The 17192-nt window shown below is 29.9% G+C and overlaps 1 protein-coding gene across 1 annotated transcript; it reads left to right on the forward strand.

Moving 5' to 3' along the window:
* Positions 1 to 1126: 1126 nt before the first annotated feature.
* On the forward strand, positions 1127 to 4878 carry LOC131618126 (unknown seed protein USP-like). The gene is made up of 3 exons (XM_058889392.1): positions 1127 to 1238; positions 2916 to 3021; positions 3408 to 4878. Exons 1-3 carry the CDS (start codon positions 1200 to 1202, stop codon positions 4553 to 4555), a joined length of 1293 nt encoding a protein of 430 aa, XP_058745375.1. The 5' UTR covers positions 1127 to 1199; the 3' UTR covers positions 4556 to 4878.
* The last annotated feature ends 12314 nt before the right edge of the window (positions 4879 to 17192 follow it).

Genomic DNA, 17192 nt, shown 5'->3' on the forward strand with positions numbered 1-17192 from the left:
TTTGTTTGTAACACTAACAATCTTTTTAGTAAAATAGATCTCAATAATAACCTTTTAACACCCAAAATTCTACTAATATATAAAATTAAAAAAAATAAAATTCAAATAAGTTATTAAATTAGAAAAAAAATATTTAACGCTTAATTATTTTAATTTAATTTCAATTGATAATTGTTATTAATATATAATCACAAAAACAAAACATAAAAGAAAATATGAATATGAAATAAAAGTGGTGGGATAGGGTGTTGAATTTTATTAAACAAAAATCATTGTAGTGAGTAAAAGTTGAATAAGTGTTGAATTATTAAGTGGAAGAAAGAGAAGATGATGTGGAGTGTAAAAAGTAAAAAATTATGGTGTTGAATCCTGGTTTATACATAATCTTATGTTACCTTTTTCTTACATTTCTTTTTCATGCGTAATTCCATGGTAATTCCATGGGCAGAGCTACAATCCAGCGAACTCGGGCATGCGCCCAGACTCATCCATTTCTTTCTTTGTATTTTTAGACAATATTAGGAGCAAAATTAGTAAAAATATAGTGTAAAATTTTTGAACAAAATCAAAGACAGAATTTTTAGACAAAATCAATTAAAACAGAGTGTAAAATTAATAAAAACATGATATAAAATTTTTACTCTGACTCCGCCACAGCATAATTCAATGATGTGTTGTTGATCAATCATGAAACACCTGCTTTATAAATCTCCTTTGATGCATTATATAGTATACTATTAAACTAAAATATTTAGTTTGAAGCCTTTAAAATTTTGAAGTTATTTGTTGTGAGTCAGCTTGTACGGTTATATAATTGTCCACTCTTTTATTATCTCAATTGTACCTATATTTGTTCCATTTTATTTTACTGATTCTCATTTTCTGGTAGGATATATTTTTTGTTTTAAAAAAGTTAAAAATTAAAGTTCTATACTCCGACAATGTGATATGGTTTTAATGGTTAAAATAAGATTAAAATTTAATGATTAATTTTCATTGGTCAGTTGAGGATAAATTCATGTGAAATAATTTTGTTGAAAGAAAAAAATACTTTAATATTATAGAAGTGTTTTATTTTTTAATCTATTATAGCAAAGTGACAACGGACAATTATTGCTATGGTCATCAAATTTACTATATATAATGCATTGTAGGTCTTGAGATTCATACACACTCACTTCTACAACTTTACAGCTTAAATGGAGTTTACAAGTCTCTCTATTTTAGCTCTTCTTTGTGTAAGTTGTTTTCTGCTTTTCTTCACCACTTATGATTGTGTCAAATTTACTCAATATTTTATATTATTTAGAATATTTTATTTTATTTTTATCAATTGTTAATCAATAATTAATTATGTTAGAGCATTTTCAATAAAAGTATCTAAGTGGGTTTATGGAATGCTGTTTAATTTTTTTATTGGAGACACAATGATGTGGTATAATGGATAAAAAAAAGAAGTTAAAGTTGTTTACATAAATTGTTGTTTTATATATTTAATAATGCTTATATTTGAGATTATTTCAAATAAGAAAATAACAAAAATAAGTTATTATATTTTTATTTATAATGCATATTTATTTTATTTGTCATTATTATATTTTTCTAATCATATTTATATGATTTTCTAGTCATATATTTTTCTTTATTCTTTGTCTACTATTTCGTAATTTTTATATATTTAGTTATAAATTATACTCCCTCTATTTTTTTTTTTATAATAAGTCGCTTTGAAAAAAAAATTGTATTTAAATATAGGTCGTTTTACAATTCCAATAAATAATTAATGATATTTTTTCTATTATATTTTTAAATATTTATTATTTGGCTAAATTACAATTTTGGTCCCCTATTTTTGGTCAATTCACAAAATCAGTCCCCCTATTTATTTTTTAAACAGTTTTGGTCCTGCATGTCTATTTTTCGTCCAAAAAATGTTGATTTTTTCAAAAAAAATTATTCGTGGGATACTTTTTGAACAAGAGAGAACGTAGAGAGTGTTTTTTGGAGAATGAAAGAGATGAACGAACAAGTTGGGAGAAAAATGCGACGATCAGAAAAGACGATTAAAGAAAGAAAACGTCGTCAATAATTAATATTTCTTATTCCAAGTCAATAAAAGTATGCTACGCATCTAAAAAATAGTACACAATAGTGTTTTTTTAATGAAAAATGGACATGTGGGACCAAAACTGTTTAAAAATAAATAGGGGGATTGATTTCATGAGTTGGCCAAAATAGGGGAACCAAAACTGTAATTTAGCCTTATTATTTTCTTTCTTTTTAATTATGTAAATTTATCTTTCACATATCATCAATGAATAATAATTTTATAAAAAAAATTATATTTTTTAATTTTCTTTATAAAATTATATTTTTTAATTTTCATATAATAATTATTATTTTTAATTATTATTTTTCTTAACATGTATAAAAAATTTTAAATGACTAATAATAAAAAACGGAGATAGTGCATTTTAAAGCAATGTTATATGTATAAAAAAATATATCACGAGCATCTCACAAACGTTTTTATCTGTCTTACCACATATGCTTTTTTTAATACACACTTTACACATCAGTTCAGTTTAATGTTTTTACAAGATTAGGTCATTGTTGCAACATCAATATTATTCTCATAGATTATTGAATCACCTTGTTGTTTGTCTAAAGTATAGAGATTAAAGATTTTTCATAGTTTTAAATATATACTACCATTATAAAAATATGATATATATACTCAATTTATTTTGTGCCATTTATAAAGAGAGGCATAGTTACCAATCACGCGGCCGTACCGTAAATTTCATTTTGCTGCATTGTGCAACTCATTTGTGATGAAATCATGAATTACTTAGATGTATTAATAGATTTTCAATATTCTTCTCTTAAAATTTTAACATGAATATATATTTCAGGTGGCTCTTATGGGAACTAATGCATCTAAGTCAGGAGAAGAATATTGGAAATCAATTTGGCCAGACACTCCTGTACCTAAGATTCTTTCAGATTTGGTGCTAATGGGTTAGTAAATATTAGTTTGATATTAATTGTAAGCAAATAATAATAATTTTGTACTTATAAAAAAACATATTAAATATAATCAATCTTCTTGATTTCATAAATAAGTATGTACATTTATCAAAATGTCTTTTATAAAAATGTGTTGCATGAGAATAAGAGGGTAGATGAATATAATATTTATATTAATTATAAAATATTTTAAAATATACATCATTAATAGTATATGATTATAATATATATGGGTTGGTTCCCGCGAATATATATATATATATATATATATATATATATATATATATATATATATATATATATATATATATATATATATATATATATATATATATATGAGTTAGAAAATTAAATTATTTTGGTCTTTAATATTACAGATAACACAGAGCTCATTAGAGGACAAGAGATGAAACAATATTGGACTGTCTTTTTCAACCATGATCTTTATCCTGGAAAACAAATAAGTTTGGGGATTCAAAAGCAATCATATGTTCAACCATCACGATCAAATGCACAAATACTTATAGAAAAAGCAAGCCCACATTTTTCAACTAAAGAAGAAGTTGAGAAATCAATGAAACCTTTAAAAGATTTGGCATGGCATGGCGAAGCAACTAAAGAAGATATAAAGGAACAAATCCAACCTTTTGGAGCTTGGCGCAATGAAGCAGCTAAAAAAGAAAATGAGGAGCCAATTCAACCTTTTGGGGCATGGCGCAATGAAAAAGAAATAGAGGAGCCAATTCAACCTTTTGGAGCATGGCGGAATGAAAAAGAAATAGATGAGCCAATACAACCTTTTGGAGCATGGCGCAATGAAAAAGAAATAGAGGAGCCAATTCAACCTTTTGGAGCATGGCGGAATGAAAAAGAAATTAAGGAGCCAATCCAACCTTTTGAGGCATGGCGAAATGAAGAGATTAATAAAGAAATTGAGAGACCAAACAAACATTTTGAAGCTGTAGTATGGCCTCATAAAACAACCATTAAAAAAATTGAAAAAGTAAGTCAAACTTCCATAACTCGCCCATCAGGTGAAAAAGAGGCACACGTTATTCATGATTATTGTGAGAAACCATCAGCCATAGGGGAAGATAGGCATTGTGTAACATCACTAGAATCAATGATGGATTTCGCCATTTCAAAGCTTGGGAAGAATATTAAAGTGATGTCAAGTTCATTTGCTCAAAATCAAAATCAATATGTGATGGAGGAAGTGAGGAAAATCGGAGACAAAGCAGTTATGTGCCATAAAATGAATTTAAAAAATGTTGTATTCTATTGCCACCAAGTCAATGCCACAACCATTTACAAGGTTCCATTAGTGGCCTCTGATGGAACTAAATCAAATGCGCTTACTATTTGCCACCATGATACAAGAGGTATGAATGCTAATGCACTTTATAAAGTTCTCAAAGTTAGACCTGGAACTGTCCCTATTTGTCATTTTATTGGCAACAAGGCTATAGCATGGGTTCCTAATGATAATGTGAGTGAGTATGATGATTGTCCTCGTGTCATCTAGGCCTTCTCTAATCATTCACATTACTTCTCTTATATATTACTTTTTAACATTAAAATTGAACATGATGGTTACAAATTTGCACCTTCATGGTGATCTCAAGTTGAAACTTGTTTTAAAGTTATATATGAAGAGAAATATGATGTGAAAACATCATAATTTATGTAAAAGTATAATATATGTATCCTAAATAAAAGTAGTTCTAATATGTTAGAGCTATGTGTGAGCTTTTGTGTATTGTGAGACTTTCTCATTAGTCTAATGTACTTTGTATTTGATAATAAGTAATAAAATTGTTATGTGTTTGATGTACTATCTTCTATTTAAGGATTGTGAAATCATAATTGTGGCTTGAAAATTATTATCCTTTTATTAATATTGAAACTACAAATAGTAAACACTTACGCGTTCTTTCGTTAATATAAAATAACATATCTTCGTACATAGATTACTATAAAAATCATCTTTGTGTTGTAAAAATCAGAATATAGAACCAGTAAAATAAAAGGGGAAAAAGAGAGAGCAAGTAATCAAGAAAATCTTGAAGTCGGTTATAACAAATAAAAATATTTAAGCAATTACAATTATAACAAATGCATCATATATACCTAGGTAGGAATTGCGCCTGATTTCATCCCAACCACAACCAAATACTTAAATGCCACCTCCAAAATTAACATTTTAATATTATGTCATTAACTTGTAAGAAAATGACAAATTATTTCCAAAATTTATCATAAAGCAATAAGAAACAATGAACAGTGATTATGTAATAGGATACCTTATTTGGAAGTAGTTTTATGAGAAAAAAAGGAAGCAAGACTAAAACGTTGACAAAAAAAGATGTATAGTTGGAAGATTAAATTTGTTTTATATTTACATCATCCTTGGTAACAATTTTCGTGTGTTGATCTTCTTCTGGGTTCCTATTTCTAAATCGTGTTCTGATGCGATTGGCTTTGTTGTCCCACATGTGACTACGATCTCATTTTGTCATGGGTTCCTATTTTTAAATCCCATTCTGATGCAATTGCATATGGAAATAGCAAGCACATAGAAACCAAAATTCATTTTCTTAGGGCTTAAGTCACCAAAGGAAAGCTTGAAGTCGTGTATTGTCCAACAGAAGAACAAGTGGCTGATGTTCTTACTAAATCCATTAAAAGAGTGCAATTCATAAAGTTGATAAGGGAACTTAGAGTAGGAGTCATATCTTTTGATAGCTTGAATTAAGAAGGGATGTTGAGTGAAATCTAAATTATGTTGTATACAAACTAACTAACCAACTCAATATAATTGATCCTCCTCTCAATTTCACTATTATTTCTCTTCTCTTCTTCTCCAATTTTCTGTTTTCCCCAACAAAGGAAAGATAGAAAGTGAGAGAAAATTTTAGGCAGGATCTAAGAGTTGCTTTATGTAAAATTGATCTAAAAATGTAGATTCTAGTAGATAAATGCAAATAATGAACTAATGCTAACTAACTATACCAGAATAGTTGACTAGGTAATGTAGAAGCTTCTTGAAGCAACTAGAGTAGTCTACAGCTGAATGCTCTACTAGAAATATATACCAAAAGCGTGACATGTTTCTCATAAATAAACCTCTTTCTAACACATTATCAATGAAAATTTTCCAATTTGTTTGGTTGATCATTGTTTTTTTCTTTTCTGACATCATTAGATATTTATGATTATGAAAATATTGAGCCATGTAAACATCGAATTATTTGACCTATCACCTAATGTTATTTTACAGAGCTAAGGCTAATATGAGATTTTTTGTTACCAGACTTGCCTAAGCCTGTATATGCAACCTCATTGTTGCTCTATGAGCAATATGTTTGTCAGGTGATAGAGTTAGACAGTAAAGTTGATGACGATGATAATTCACATTATAAAGTGTTTATGGATGCAATTTTTTTATCTTCTCCCTGCATTTGCAAACGCCACGGGTGCTCAATTTGCTCCATTTTTGTAAGTTTATTTGATCATTTGATTAAATTTACTGTGAGTTTGCAACCAAACAATTTTATGATTAGAATGTATAATTAAACCATAAACTAATATTTTCATTTTGAAAATCAGAAAGCTTTTCACCCCCCTCAAGTTTTGACCATGGTTGTTACCTGCCTTACTGAAGTTACTCAAAACGTGGGTTTTTCTATTGCAGACTATATAGATGAAATTCTTTTGCTTGTTTTATTTCTAAATTATTTTATTTGTGCTAGCATTTAGATTTTTTGTTTGTTTTATAAAATGTGATATTATTTTCGAAGCCAGTGATGCCATTAGTACTTACAAAAATAGTGTCATATGAGTCAACAAATAGAAGGAACATTACGTTTTGTGTCGGAAAGTTGTGTAAAAATGGTGGCGATTCAACTTTGAAGTATCCTATTCATGTTACCCATTTGATTGATCTCAAGTTACCCATTTTATGGATATACATTAATATTTATATTATTTTAGGTTAGTATATGGGGTATGCTTATATGGTTATTATAAATCAATATAAGTTAATGTATTCAGTTTTTATTGTTGAAACATGTACCTATATACCTTGCATTTTCTTTGGTCCAATTATAGATACTTTGACAATATTTAACGTGGGTTTCACCCCTTGTTTGGTGAGTATGAGCCTAATCAGGCAGTTAGTGATAATGCAAGTGAGTCTACTCCTTTATATCAGGTGGTTTCTTGCTTTATTAGTATCATTTCTCGCTCAACTAAATATTAATGGAAAATGATAATATGTGCTCCAAGGGCATTAGTTAATAAACCATTTATATAAATAATCTCTTGGAATGCGTGTAATCAAATTTTCGAAACTCTAAATATGACTTTATTTCACTCAAAATTTATAATTATGGTATTCTTAACATGTGCCCTTAGAGCACAAGTTAGCAAGACCCAATATTAATTTATAAACTTACAGCATGTTACACCTCTAGTTTTGTTGTTTATACTTGATAAAAAATTTCTTATTGGATGATGTATATGTATGTCTTGATTTCATTTTACATATTCTTCCTATTTTCACGAGTTTTTCCATTGAAAGAATTCCGGGAGGAGTCCATGGTTGTCTATAGTGGTGTATCCTTTATTGTATTCTTTTCCAATCCACTAGTAATTGTTTTATGTTAGAAATTTTGAGACTCTTTCTTTGTTCTGGTGTTCCTTCAAGCATTGTTAGGTAGGACAATAGATTTTTGTCATCTAATTTCATTATACGGGCAACAAAATCACTAAGAGACGTTAAAAATTAACGTCAATCAAAGTCAAAGTTAACAATTGCTACACATCAAAAAACTAGTGTCTCCACCCAAAATTTAAAATTGGTGTAGGCCAAAGTCAAAGCTAACAATTTCTACACATCAAATGAATAATGTCTCCACCTTGAGACGTTAATAATTAGCGCCACCATATTTGATAGACAAACCGAAAGAGAGCTTAGATCTGAATTTGAAGTGATTGATCAAGAAATGAGTATTCGTGCTTTGATCGAAGGAGATATGGATTTCTATTGGAAAAAATTAGATTGAATCGAGGGGAGTTGGGTCATGGAAAATCGCAAGAATCATAAACCAATCCAAGTTGGGTCGTGGAAAATCGCAAGAATCATAAATTAATCCCATAGATAGAGCCAATGATATGCCATATAACTAGATGATAATCGAAAGAGTGAATTCATAATCTCGTATGGTGGTTTGCTTCTTCTGATTCGGTGGAGATAAGGCTGATATGCATGATTAACACTCCAACCCCTTGTTAGCTGCAAATTCAACACTCATTGAAAATAAGATTCTGAAACAAAGGATTGATTTCGTGAAGAAAGATTAACTTCGACATAGCATGAAGATACTTTCGATAGAATGTTTTGACGAACAGCTAGTCAAACTGATAAGTATTTTTGTTCTATCTGTAATTAGAAATATTTTGAGTCAATCGGACTTGGAGTTCAACGTTGAGGATTTTGAAATAGCCAATAACGGTATTTTGGCCTTATTTATTCCTTGAGAAGGACGTGGGGAGGCTTACAAGAGACGAAGTCCATGCAATCGGAAACGTGTAATCTTCTGAGTAAAAGACTGTTGTAGTCGAATTAGTTTATATAAGAGTCTTAATAAATAGATTTTCACGTCTTAAATGAAGGATATTGCTGGAAAAATACAATGCAGTAAAGAAAATTGACACATGGATATATAATAGTTTCTCTTATCAACCAATGGTACATCTATTTTCTTCACATGCCATAAGAGATTTTCACTATTGTTAGATCTTTGTACAAGACTCACACCAAGACTTCTTCTACAATCTTATAACAACAACAAAAAAGCACACCACTTTCTTGATTTTACAAACACCAAACAACTATGGTAGACTTTGAATTACCTCGGTTCAAAGGACATTTTCCAATAAATAGAATGACACCTTCCTTATTTGCAAACACCTGTAATCTATACAACAACTTTCTTACAGATGAAAATCACCACGCTTGATGAAATATACAAAAATTTGTATGCAAAATATTATAGACAGACTTTCACTACTAGAAAACTACTTTTCATGACAATGATTTCACCTCACATATAAAAAAAACAAGGTATAAGTCCTTGACGTGCCATGTTTTTTTCTTAAAAAATATACAATTTATTCAGTCAACTTTTTATGAAAACTGATGGGTAAACTATTTTAGTGTACATGCTTCGAATCATAGCAACTTCATATTTTTTTTTTATTCCATTAAAAGTGATGCCTTACGGGATATTTTATTTATAGTCCAAAAATACATCACTTTTCACCTCAGTTTTCTTTTCCAACCGAGGTGAATTTGTTTCTCTGATTTATATAGCTTTAGCTTGTAGATTTCAGTTTCACTTTGATAAGCAACACAAACACAATCCTAACGAAGAGTTCTTAACAAGAGAGCCAACAAGGGAGCCTTAAACTAAGTGATCCATAAATACATCTCATTTTCAATACGAATATGATATGTGTTTAGGGCTCTCATTTCTTCTTTAGAGGTCTAAATCATTTTCTTTCATTTCTTCTTCAGAGATATGGTACGTCAAACATCACTCTCATATTGTTGTTGTTGAGATCTGAAACCCTAGAAGTTTATCTTGTAGTTGTTTGTTTTAAAACAGATTTATGCTATAAGACTTGTCTTGTTGTCGTTGTTTAAACAAATTTATGTTATATGTTTTATCTTGTTTGTTAATGTTGTTATTGTTGTTGAGACTTGTTGTTGAGACCCTAAAGGTTTTATGTAGTTGTTGTTGTTGAGACTTGGTGTTGATGTTGTTGTTGTTGTTGAAGTTGTTGTTAATGTTATTGTTGATGTTGTTGTTAAGTTGTTCTACTACCTAAAGTTATAAAAATCTACATGTTGTAGCTTATTTATTGTTATTTAGTTTGAGTTTTAGATTGTTATTGACATTGAGTTTATATTTTTTTGTGATTCTTTGTGAAGCTCTCATCTTGTTCTGTTGAGTTGGATTTATTATATCTGATGTCGATTATTTGTTTCAAGTAAACCTGAAACTTCAATTTTCCTTGTATCAGGGGTTCGTGAGTTTACTTATTACCGATTGTTTGTTTCAAGTAGGTCATTCTTTTTAGATTAAATCTTTATAAATCACCGGTGTCATCTCTATTCTCTAAACTCTATTTTTCCTGCTTATGCTCTTTACTCAATCATGACTACGACCATTATTGCTTCAGGAATTGGCTCGAGTTAGAGCTTGAACAGATTGAGACTGTGTCCCTTTTCCTGTCTACAAAACCATACTACTAACAAATCAAAACAAAAAAAAAATGACATATTCACCATCCTCAGACTAGGTCCCCCTGGATACTTCTACATGAATAATAGGCCAATAACGGTATTTTGGCTTTATTTGTTCCTTGAGAAGGACGCGTGGAGGCTTGCAAGAGACGAAGTGCATGCAATCGAAAACGTGTCATCTCCTGCTTATGTGTTGTTATTTAGTTTGAGTTTTATATTTTTATTGATATTGAGTTTATATTTTTTGTGATTCTTTATGAAGCTCTCATCTTGTTTTGTTGAGTTGGGTTTATTATATCTAATGTCGATTATTTGTTTCAAGTAAACCTGAAACTTCAATTTTCCTTGTATCAGGGGTTCGTGAGTTTACTTATTACCGATTGTTTGTTTCAAGTAGTTCATTCTTTTTAGATTAAACCTCTATAAATCACCGGTGTCATCTCTCTTCTCTAAACTCTATGTTTTCTGCTTATTTTCTTTACACTGATTTTCCACTGCATATTCAAATATTTCTTAGAAAAATGTTTTTTTAAACTCTGATTCTAAAAATAATTTTGTTTTAAATTATCATTTTTCAAACCCTCATAATTCACCCTCTTGTGTGTGGAGTCACATGTTGAGCATTCTAGTTTGTTGTTTTCATGGGTGGAGCACCAATAGTAAATATCAATTCAAGCAGAATCTAAAACATTTGTTGACACTATCATGCATGTTCAAGTTTTCTTAATAAAATAGATTTTATTTATTCTTCATGGCTTTGTTCATATATAGATTTGAATCAATTTATTTTTATTTTGCAGTTTTACAAGATGTACTTGGTATTCATGATATTGTTAAATGCTTAAAGACTTCATATATTCATTTAAGGTAGTTTTTAATTTTTCTTTCATAAATTGCATTTACAAATTTCTATTTATTGACAACTCAGATTAATTGAATGTTCTTCCATTTTGTTCTCCGACCCTTTTATTCTTCATTTATATTTTTGGATGATAAAATATACTTTTAATGGATAGCTTTGAAATTTTAATAATGTCAATTGTTTTCTGCAACTGTGTATTCTTAATTAAACACGTTCGTTAAAATTAGGAACTCAAATAATATTAATAATGTAATGGAGAGAGGTAGTAAACAAGTTATATTTTAGCTTCTTTGTGTGAATCTCATAGCTATGTCTAAAAAAAATCATCCCAAAATGAATGACATTGAGGATGATAAATTTGTCCATGATTTAAATGTAACTTAAATGTTAATGCTTATATATAATATACCAAGACTCTTACCTTTCTCACTACTTAAATGTTGAGTTTGGTAGTAAATATCATAACTAAACTTTGTTTCCTTACATGATAACAATGTTGTTTTCTTTTCTTATGATAGATGTGTAAAGTTTCTTTCCCCGGTCAATGAACATAATACATGATTTTGTTAAATTGAAAATGCACCAGTAAGTTGCTCTCAAACGGGAATTATTCCAGTCTGGAAAAAATAGTCCCACATTATTTGAGAATTGATGGTAAGCATAATTTATATACAACACTCTTACACCTCAACTCAACGAGGCACCTTTTCTAAAGGAAAAATACGCGAGGGTTCTAACACCCAAAGCAGACAATACCTCGTATTCACAATGGCATAGACTTGAGGTCGATGGTACATCACATTGGCGCCGTCCGTTGGAACTCGACATTCACACCGTGCCCATTAGCCTCGAGTTGTGGAAAATGGTCCCACATTTATTAGGAATTAAGGGGTAGTTTATATATAACACTCATACACCTTAACCCAACAAGACTCCTTTTCTAAGGCAAATTGTTCATTCCTCCCAAATCAGAGTGGAAGAAATATTATGGTAAGTGATGGAATGGAATGGAATTCATACCACTATATTCTGCTCTGCTCCATCCCTTTTTAAATTATTCAAGCACTGGAATATCCTTAAATGACTGCTCCATATTCTCCTTAAATGAATAATAAAGAAGAAAGAAATAATAGAACTCTTACTGAACTTGTTGTTGCAATTATGATGAATTCTTGTGTTGCACCTCACTAGTGGGGGGAAATTTCACTGATTGTTTGCTATGTCCTGAATAGAGTTCCCAAGTTAAAAAGTAAGATCTCACATTATAAGATATTAAAGAAAAAGAAACCAAACTTGTCTTATTTGAGAACTTGGGGATGTCTGGCTTATGTCAGGATTCTGGATTCGAAATGAGTTAAACTCGCTAGTAGAGCCTATGAATGCGTATTCATTGTGTATGCAGCAAACAGTAAGGCGTACAAGTTTTATGACCTAAATGAAAAAGTGATCATAGAATCAAATGATGTTGAATTCTATGAAGACAAATTTCCTTTCAAATCGAGAAATAGTGGGGGCATCCAATCGAGTCACATTCCTGTGATAAGAAGTACAAAAAGCAACAATAATGTAGAAACAGAACTTCAAAGAAGTAAAAGAGTAAGAGTTGCTAAAAACTATGGGCCCGATTATGCGACTTATAATATAGAAGAAGATCCAATAAATCTTCAAGAAGCCTTGTCATCTCTGGATGCAGATTTATGGCAAGAAGCTATAAATCATGAGATATAATCTCTAGAATTTAACAAGACCTAAAACTCAGTATACTTGCCTCCTGGTTGCAAACCAAACGATTGTATATGAGTTTTGAAAAATAAATTAAAACCTGATGGAATTATTGATGAATACAAGGCTCTCCTTGTAGCCAAGGGTTTTAGACAAAGAGAAAATATAGGCTTCTTCGACACCTTCTCTCCTGTCACCAGGATTACATCCATTAGGGTACTTATTTCAATAGCTGCTATTTATGACTTAATTGTACACCAAATGTATGTTAAAACAGCCTTTTTAAATGGTGACTTAGAAGAAGAAATCTATATGGAACAACCAGCAGGATTTGTGATCCATGGACAAGAAAAAAAGGCATGTAAGTTAGATAAGTCTCTATATGGACTAAAACAAGCTCTTTAGCAATGGCATGAAAAGTTTGATAACCTATTGATATCGAATGGGTACAAAGTGAATGAAAGTGATAAATGCGTTTATTACAAGTCTGAGAATCGCATATGCACAATCATATGTCTATATGTAGACGATTTACTCATAATTGGATCAAACATTCAAGCTGTTAATGATATGAAATCATTGTTGTGCAACAACTTTGATATGAAAGACCTCAGAGAAGCGAGTGTGATTCTTGGTATCAAGATCACAAGATCTGAGCAAGGAATTTCTTTGGATCAATCACATTATATGGAAAAAAATCTTAAAGAAATATAATTACTTTGACTGTAAACCAGTGAGCACACCATACGATCCAAGCATGAAACTGTTTAAGAACATTGGTGAAAGTGTTAGACAGACAGAATATGCAAGCATCATTGACAGTCTTAGGTATGCCACTGATTGTACTATACCAGACATTGCACATGTTGTAGGATTATTGTGCAGGTTTACGAGTAGATTGAGTAAGAAGCATTAGCAAGCTATTCAGCGAGTCATGCGGTACCTTAAAAAGACAATGAACCTTAGTTTGCATTATCAGGGATTTCCTGTTGTACTTGAAGGATACAGTGATGCATATTGGAATACCCTATCAGATGATTCCAAAGATACTAGTGGTTATGTATTCAAAATAGTTGGAGGAGTTGTATCTTGGAAATAAAAAAACAAACTATCTTGGCTCAATCCACGATGGAGTCTGAAATGAGAGCATTAGCGAATGCTAGTGAAGAAGCAAGTTGGTTAAAATGCTTGCTAACAGAGATTCCCTTATAGGAAAAACCTATGCCAGTTGTGTTGATCCACAGTAATAGTATCGCGGCTATTGCAAAAATCGAGAACCGTTATTATAATGGTAAAATATGTCAAATTATAAGAAAGCACAACATTGTTAGAGTTGTATCTCTAAAGGAGCTATAAGAGTGGATCATGTACGCACTGATGAGAACTTAGCAGATCCTTTGACGAAAGGATTAGCTAGAGAGAAAGTCTATAATACATCATATAAGATGGGACCAATGTCTATAAGAATATGAGTTGCTCATGATGGTATCCCAACCTAAATGATTGGAGATCCTAGGAAATATGTTCAATGGGTAATAACAAGTTGTGAGTAATATGAGGCGATCATGCTAGAGTAAATAAGAAAAGCATGATTCCTAAAGCGATAAGAGGATGAGATAATAAAAACTCTTAATGAGATCTATACTCTATATGAGGGAGTACCTGGGCTACAAGAGTACTCTTGTTAGACTCACCTATGTGATTGTGGAATTGAGGCTGGTTCCTATGGAATTTTGCGGCAGAATTCCTAGAGCCTTCACTAAATTGGGATACACGTGCATGGCCATTAAAGCATGTGCTATTAGAATACACCTTAAGAAAGGTTGTGTGCGGGTCTGATGTCTGAGATAGAGTTCAATACATTTGTGTCGCTCTTGTTGAATCAGAATTCTACTTGTTACGCAAAGGTTCAAGTCGTAGACACCTTTGCTTATGCACAATCTTAGAAACATTTTGACGTTACTTTTAATATCACCTTCAAATTCAAGTGGGGAATTGTTGGAAACTTAATGTAAATTGAAAGGGTCATCTTATTTTGATGGGAGTTAATTCTAGTGGAATTAATTATTAATATTAATTAATCATGAGTCACTCATCAAAACCTAGTTTTGACTAAGTAATTTCCTCCCATAATTTTCTCTCCACTCTCCCACTATTTCCTTTCCACTTAGTTGAATCATTTACCTATTGATATGATTTTTAGGTTTATTAGAAACGCACGCCAGATTTCTAAAAATTTGGAATCTCTCTTATCCCTCTCTTTTCTCTTCATCTCAAAACAAATACTTCCTTCTTTATTTTTCGAATGGCCTTGTGTGCCATCAACGACTGAAATTATTTCAGATACTACAAGTGGTTTAAATACCATATGAAGGTGTATTTCTTTGAACGGTTCATCACAATGCAAGTGATAATCGTAACCCTTTTGTGAACGAACTGTTTTATCATAGAGATATCGTGGTTATTAAGAACTGCTTTGCATAATTTTCAATTTTGGAAGTACCTCGAAACGTCTTAAACAAAGCATATTGTTCCACGACTCAACCGATAACTTCCTCCGTGACAATCTTTTCAAAATCCGTAAATAACAGACTCTACTCTGGTTATCTTGTTCTTCTGAAATATGTATTAAATTTCATAACCTATTAAAAAATGCAAAAAGATAATGGTAGTAATATTTCCACAAGGTTATTTAAAAAATTTATATTCGTTTTTATAATTTAACTTATGTGTCTCTTTTTAGAAGTGAAGATTATATATTAGTACACTTAATTTAATTGTTTAATTAATTAAAATAATACTTCATGTATAATCAAAATTTATTTTTTCTAGGACAATTTAGTTTATAATTTCATATGATTAGTATTTATCTTATAATTAGATAATTCATTTTTAAATTATTGATCATCTAAATATATTTATATCTTAACAAATAAATTAACTAGCACAGTGTTATCTAAATTAATAGTATGTTTAAAAGATGTACTATAGAATTCTTTTAAGCAATATTTTTATTAATTAATTAAATTAAAAATATTTTTATAAATTACTAACCCATTTGCTTCAACAAGTTTAATTTTTTCTAACATAAAATAAAATAAAATAGTTTATTGTATTAAATTAATATAATTAAATATTATTGAAAATATATCAAAGTTTAATACATATATATAATATTATACTTTTTATTTAAGAATATTTGTATCTTTCCGAAAATTACATAAATATTTTTCTCATCTATTTTTCTCTTGTCTCTAATACATAAAATCTATTATATATCTTTTTTATGTTTTTCTGTTTTTTTTTCTAAAACATCTTATGTCTTTATTCATTTCAATCATTCAACTTAAATTCGATGGTTTATATTCCCTTCTATTTTTTTAACATTTTATTTTATGGATCCAAGATATTTAAACCGTGTAACTTGAGAGATAATATGATCTCCAACTCTCATCTCTAAGTTATAAACGCTTCTTCTTTTGTTGAACTTACATTCCGTATACTTTATCTTACTTTTGCTAATACGAAAACCATGCGTTTCTAAGGCTTGTTTCCAAGTTTCCAACATCTTAGCTAAATCCTCCTTCGCCTCACACCAAGAAGGACTATATCATCTACAAAAAACATGTATCTCAATGCTATCTCTTAAATGTGTTCCGCGAGTACATCCAAAATTAAGGTAAAAATGTAGGGGTTTAAGGTTAAACCTTGATGCAAACCAATTGCAATGAAAAAACTATTTGTCTCTCCACCCTGTGTCTAAACATTAATCGATACTCTTTCATATATATCTTGGATAACTCAAATATATGCAATTTTAATCTCTTTCTTCTCTAGGACTTTCCACAAAATCTCTCTAGGCACTTTATTATACGTCTTCTCCAAATTAATAAAAATTAAATGCAGGTCTTGTTGATTCAACCGATATTGTTTCATCACACGCTATAATAAATAAATCACTTCCATGATCAATCTTTTAAACATAAAATTAAATTTATTATCAATAACTTAAGGGCCCGTTTGTTTTGGCTTTTTTAAAAATGATTTTTATAGTGTTACCAAATTTTGTGAAAAATTTTTTTACAAAGAAACTTTTTATAAAAGCTTCAAATGAAAATTTTGTTCGAATAGTTATTCTTAAAATGTGATTTTAGGTATTTCATCTATTTATGGGAAAAAAATTTGGATATCAAAATTTCAAAAAATCAATTAATTTTGAAGCTATTTCAAATAGATTTTCATAAAAATCATTTTTGAAATACAACT

Source organism: Vicia villosa, linkage group LG7, assembly GCF_029867415.1.
Source record: "Vicia villosa cultivar HV-30 ecotype Madison, WI linkage group LG7, Vvil1.0, whole genome shotgun sequence".
NCBI classification, from domain to species: domain Eukaryota; kingdom Viridiplantae; phylum Streptophyta; class Magnoliopsida; order Fabales; family Fabaceae; genus Vicia; species Vicia villosa.

Coding starts and splice junctions, on each gene's coding strand:
- LOC131618126 (XM_058889392.1), top strand. CDS start 1,200: ATGGAGTTTACAAGTCTCTCTATTTTAGCTCTTCTTTGT. Junction 1,239..2,915: donor CTATTTTAGCTCTTCTTTGT/GTAAGTTGTTTT, acceptor TATATATTTCAG/GTGGCTCTTATGGGAACTAA. Junction 3,022..3,407: donor TTCAGATTTGGTGCTAATGG/GTTAGTAAATAT, acceptor TTAATATTACAG/ATAACACAGAGCTCATTAGA.